Genomic DNA, 6,000 nt, shown 5'->3' on the forward strand with positions numbered 1-6,000 from the left:
ACAACCATCCCAGCTCGGCAGATATTGCTGCGAAGAGACACAGTCATTAGATCCCTTGTTTTTGGTACTGCCCATATGTAGCTTGTTTTTGGTCGCAGGTTCTGGAATGGCAGAAAAATTGCAACATTTAGTTGGAGCTAACTCTGCAAATAACGCTGCTGGATGATTTGATCAATAACAGTCAATAATATATAATAATACTCTTAGGATTTTTTTTTTTTTTTTTTAATTTACAGTCTAGAAACTATGAGAATTTAAAGGTTCAGAACTTTTGTGAAACTTCACAGCACATTGGAAAAATGATGGCGGCTTGAAATCAAAACTGGATGTTCTTCAGAGATAGATGGGAGGGGTTGAGGGTAGCTGAAGGCTGGGACTGGAAGGTCTTCAGAGATAGATGGGAGGGGTTGAGGGTAGCTGAAGGCTGGGACTGGAAGGTCTTCATAGATAGATGGGAGGGGTTGAGGGTAACTGAAGGCTGGGACTGGAAGGTATTCATAGATGGGAGGGGTTGAGGGTAGCTGAAGGCTGGGACTGGAAGGTCTTCATAGATAGATGGGAGGGGTTGAGGGTAGCTGAAGGCTGGGACTGGAAGGTCTTCATAGATAGATGGGAGGGGTTGAGGGTAACTGAAGGCTGGGACTGGAAGGTATTCATAGATAGATGGGAGGGGTTGAGAGTAGCTGCAGGCTGGGACTGGAAGGTCTTCATAGATAGATGGGAGGGGTTGAGGGTAGCTGAAGGCTGGGACTGTATGGTCTTCAGAAATAGATGGGAGGGGTTGAGGGTAACTGAAGGCTGGGACTGGAAGGTCTTCATAGATAGATGGGATGGGTTGAGGGTAACTGAAGGATGGGACTAAAAACAAACAAAAGATAACTAATGTAAAATATTCTGTCCATTAAATGTATATTGTGTAGCATGTATAAAATGGAAGTAGAAGCCTAAATATTGTCGTCCATTAGTTAGCTCCAATTAGGGAGGGGTGGTAGGTTTAGGGTAAAATAATAGAGGGAAAGTTTTATATATATCTATATACAGCAAAAAAAAATATGGGTGGATTGGAAGTCATGCAGACTTACATTGATGGAAGCTACAGTCTATCTGCAATATCAAAGCAGATCTACCCCCTTAATTAAATATTTTTTTTTTTTATAAAAAAAACTTTTAAAAAAGTTGTAGCATGGATACCATGTATTCTCAGTGAATTTGTGTTTGTTTGTGGAAGATACACAACTACACTACACACTTACTATATTACTGTAGTATTTCATTTGACTATTCAAACATAATTTTTTTTCAGTTAAAATATTTCTGTCCTTGAAATCAAGGCTCCAAACCTCATGATCTAAATGACAACCAACTTGAGAATGGACTTTGTCAAAACACAGAGGATAATGGTGTGTGTGTGTGGTGTGTTTCACTATATTGGCCCAACGCATCAAGACACTAATCTAATTAATTCAGATGTTGATGACATCCCAACCTCCCTCACCCTCACTCTCTCCCTCAACCTCTCCCTCTACAGCTCGACGGGGAAGACGAGTCATCCCCCAACTTTGATGAGGATGGTCGGGACGAGTATAACGAGATTCACATGCTTGTGTAGACACGTGACACGGGGAGGCCCAATAGGCTCTCTCTGTCTTCCAACACGAACCAATTACGAGCAAGCTTCTTTGGAAGGCAAACCTTATAATGTCTGGGTAGCTGTGTTTTTCAACCCCCCCCCCCCCCCCCCCCCCACACACACACACACACACACAGATGTGCTGAGGGTAGAATATTTGTCCAACAGAGAAACAGAATGTATACATATATATATATATGTGTATATTACTGTGTGTACGTATATATTCAAATCTTGCTCCTCTTTGATCTAAAAATGCTGTAAAGGAATAACCCCACTGTTATGATTTGTTTCTGTGTGTCCTGCTCCAACTATAGATGTTTTCTCTCAGAAGGTCAGTATCAACTCTACTGCCCTACTGTGACAGTGTGGGTGAGGAATCCTAAAGTGTGTGACATGGACAATGCACCATGTCAACACAGACCAGTCATTTAAAAACCCTCTTCCCTCTGGACATGGGTTCCTCCCCATTTCCTTCAACGGTCCAGCTCACTACAGATTCCAGGCGTACGTGTCGACAACCCCAAGGATTCCAGTAGGTTGGTTTCCTCGCCCAGTGTTGGAGTCCCATATTTTTGGGGGCACCGGTGGGATGAACACTGGTTGTACGACAGCCTCACAGGTTTCACCAGGAGCCAATACTCCACTGCCTCCTCAGCGTAACTGCCTTCCCCCTCCTCTTCATACTGTAGGCATTATCAGTGCAGTTTGATGTTGTCGCTAACCAAACAGTATGACGTTCCCTTTTATTTGTTTCTAGTTGTTTGCTACTCGCAGGACACGTTCATCTTTGACCTTTGCGATTCACCTGCACTGCCACACCAGTCCCCTGGTCCAAGAACAGAAGAAGAATCATTGGATGAGACCTCTCAATGCATTTCCTCTGAAACGAAGATGCACTGAGGACTGCGTGTGTGTTGGAGCAGTTTTTCTTGATGAGGTATATTCTGCATTACATGCCAGTCCAATGATGTCACTGTGGATGTATATGTGAACACATTGTGATCTGCTGACCTTGTATACGTTTAAATTGTTTATTTAGTATTTGTGACCATACGAATGAAATGTTATATTACCTATTTATTTCCAATTTTGTTTTAGTTGCCAAAATTCTATGAAGCCATATTGACATATGGGATGCTTTCTAAATGTCTGTTTGTTCAATGAATAACTTTATTTGAAACCTTTGTCACAGTCACTGGAATTATGCCACAGTTATCAAAATCACTGTGTAGCACCACTGTCATTGTGTACTTCCATGTTCTGAGGGCAACTGTTGGATGTGAATGGTACTGAAGCTTCATATGAACCCTGACCCTTGAACTGCAAACAGATCATTGACCAATAGTTTGTTGTTCCTGTTGTGAACACAAATCAGTCGTGACATTTTCAAATGTTTTTCAAGTTATACACAGTTGGTTCAGAAGGGATTCTATACAACTTAGCATTTGTTTAACATGTAAAGTCACTGGAATGGACTCTTTGCCTCAAGGTTCAGAGTTTATACCCCACAGAATGTCTGTGTATTTAAAATGTAAGTTTTCATGAGCTGTGTTGCAGAACCATTTTTGACTGGTTGTATTAACGCATTTTGTGTATGGACAACCTACTTAGCCCCACACCATGTGAGACTTATTGAATGTATAGGCCTACCCAATGAGCGCACACTGGTTGCGACAACATTGTTCGACGTTGAACCAACGTGGAATAAACATTGTTTTGTGTTCAGGGGACAGAAGAAAGACAGACACTAAAAAAAAATCATCAGTCGTCGGGGAAAAAATGAAGAATTGGAATTGTGGTTATTATTCAAGAGGATAATAAGGGTTGTTCTGTCAGTATTCTCTGAGTGTTGGAACAGGAACAAGAAAATAGAATTGTTATGGGGCCGGGAAAAAGGCCTGGCATGTTAGACGTTGGGAATCCACAATGTTTCGTCACCTGATACCTCCATGCTAGCACAGACCAGACCACCCACCCAAAATCTAGGAATATAGCCTTGTCATTTTTGAACAGACATTACCTAGACCTCTCGCTTGATTGAAAGTTTCCGAGCTCGTTTTTCCCTCATTTGATTGGATGCCCAGGACAAGGAACGTTTTTGTTGTCTGTACATTATGCACACTTGTGAAGGCTATTAATAAGTAGACAATCAGAAATGTACTCCTGTATATCTTTTTGTATCTACTGTCATAAGGAATATGATAGAACCGCTAACCCTGTGGCGACATCCTATTGTATAATGAGCTCGTATTTCCCCAGTCCTTTTTTGTACTGCATATTCATTTGAATTAATGAGTCATTCCCAACTTGTTTGCGCCATGTAATAAATATGATGTTATAAAGGTGAAGCTCCCCTTTAAATAGTTATTATTCTCTTCAGAATTCTCTAAACGTCAGGTCAGTGATTATTTAAAGGGGAATTGTACTTTAATTGAGGGTCTTGAGGCATTGAAAAGATGTCCTGCAGGCCACTTGTAATGAAGCCCTTATGACGTACTATTTATGCCTCAATACAGGACAATGACTTTAGTTTCATGTAGAAATTTGAATGGTTTATACATGCTATACTTGTGTGGTAAAATCAGCTTGAAGTCATGTCACACACAAATATAGTGACACACACATAAACATATTGCCACACACAAACAGAGATATAACTCTTTCTGCTCTGAAAACGATACCTGACTATAATGACGAAGTGTGGTGTGTCGGTATGAGAATTTTTTTTTACGTGAGTATATTTTATGGTAAATTATTCATTACTTTAGCATTAGCAATACCGAAATATACTTATGTTATGTGGATACTTGAATAGCAATTCAGCCTGCTGTTATTGTAAAGGCGTTTTCAAACTACTGTAAAACAAATTATTTTTTTGTCTGAAAATAAATATTTATTATGTGTTTCAAATAAATCTATCAACTCTTTATATTCTATACTCATTTAAGTACATAACAATATAATACAACACTATTAGCACCATGGTTTGGTCATTGGTCATCCAAGATGGCGTAGCAGTCAGACGTCTTTGTCCTGTCGTGTCCCTTGTATATATCGTTTTACACATCTTTTTCTTCGCATGTCCTTTAAAATATTTTGCTAAACCTCAACATCTAAATACTCTCCTGTAACCCGCCTCACCCTATGTGGCGTGGATCTGCTTTTTTTTCCCCCTAAAGTATTTATATTTACTTCGGATCTGGAATCCCTCAACTGAAGCTAGCCAGCTAACTACCAGCTATTAGTCAGCTAACCTTCAGCTCGGAAAGCTCTCGTCAGTTCGAACAACGTGACTCTAACCAGAGCAAAACGGACCTGTTATTTTTATCCCCGGATTCCTACCGCAAACTGAACATTTTCATCTGGATCTTCACAACTAGCTAACCGCAATCCCGCAGCAAGCACCAATCAGCTTGAAGCTAGCCCGGCCAGGGCTCCTGTGCTACCACCGAAGTATACTCCTGGGCTACAATATCCGGACCCCTTCTACAGCCGGTACGAGGCATGGAACCCCGCAGATCCCCTACGACCGGAATACCGACATAATCTGCCCGAGGACTCCAACAGGCCCCTGAGGCGCGACACCCGCTGAAGGCCCATTATGCTAACTAGCTAGGGCTGCTAGCTACCTAGTGCTACTTGGAACCCTACTAATTCCACGACTGGTCTATCGACGTCACTGCACGAAGAGGTAAAAACAGACTTACCCCAATCGCGACGTTCCCCAAAGGCTAACTTGCTAGCCCCTGCTATCTGCCTGCTTGCTAACCCGGTCTGCTAACTGCTAGCTTGCCGGGCCCGGTCTGCTAACTGCTAGCTTGCCTGCCCGGTCTGCTAACTGCTTGCTAACCCGGCCTGCTAACTGCTAGCTTGCCCCGGTCTACTAGCTGCTAGCTTGTTTAACCCCGGCCTACTAACTGTTAGCTTGTTAGCCTGCTAACTGTCTGAATCGCCGTGTCCCCAGCCAGCCCAACCACTCACTGGACCCATATGTTCACTTGGCTACGCATGCCTCTCTCTAATATCAATATGCCTAGTACATTACTGTCCTGGTTAGTGATTACTGTCTTATGTCACTGTAGAGCCTCTAGCCCTGCTCAATATGCCTTAACTAACCATGTTGTTCCACCTCCTACATCTGCGATGACATCACCTGGTTTAAACATCTCTAGAGACTATATCTCTCTCTTCATTACTCAATGCCTAGGTTTACCTCCAATGTACTCGCACCCTACCTTACCTTTGTCTGTACACTATGCCTTAAATCTATGCTATCGTGCCCAGAAACCTGCTCCTTTTACTCTCTGTTCTGTACGTGCTAGACAGCCAGTTCGTATAGTCTTTAGCCGTACCCTTATCCTACTTAT

General features: G+C 42.1%; 1 protein-coding gene across 3 annotated transcripts in view; it reads left to right on the forward strand.

The window, feature by feature from the left end:
• The window catches only part of LOC110504803 (anion exchange protein 3), a 105,407-nt gene extending 100,860 nt beyond the window's left edge, over positions 1–4,547 (forward strand). For all 3 annotated transcript variants that reach the window (XM_036975226.2, XM_090230417.1, XM_036975227.2), the window contains one exon: positions 1,529–4,547. In XM_036975226.2, the coding sequence (XP_036831121.2) occupies positions 1,529–1,609 (81 nt within the window). In that variant the 3' untranslated portion in view covers positions 1,610–4,547. The remainder of the gene's footprint in view (positions 1–1,528) is intronic.
• Positions 4,548–6,000: the final 1,453 nt, after the last annotated feature.

The sequence above is a fragment of the Oncorhynchus mykiss genome, chromosome 3 (genome assembly GCF_057628025.1).
Source record: "Oncorhynchus mykiss isolate SJ-2025 chromosome 3, ASM5762802v1, whole genome shotgun sequence".
NCBI classification, from domain to species: domain Eukaryota; kingdom Metazoa; phylum Chordata; class Actinopteri; order Salmoniformes; family Salmonidae; genus Oncorhynchus; species Oncorhynchus mykiss.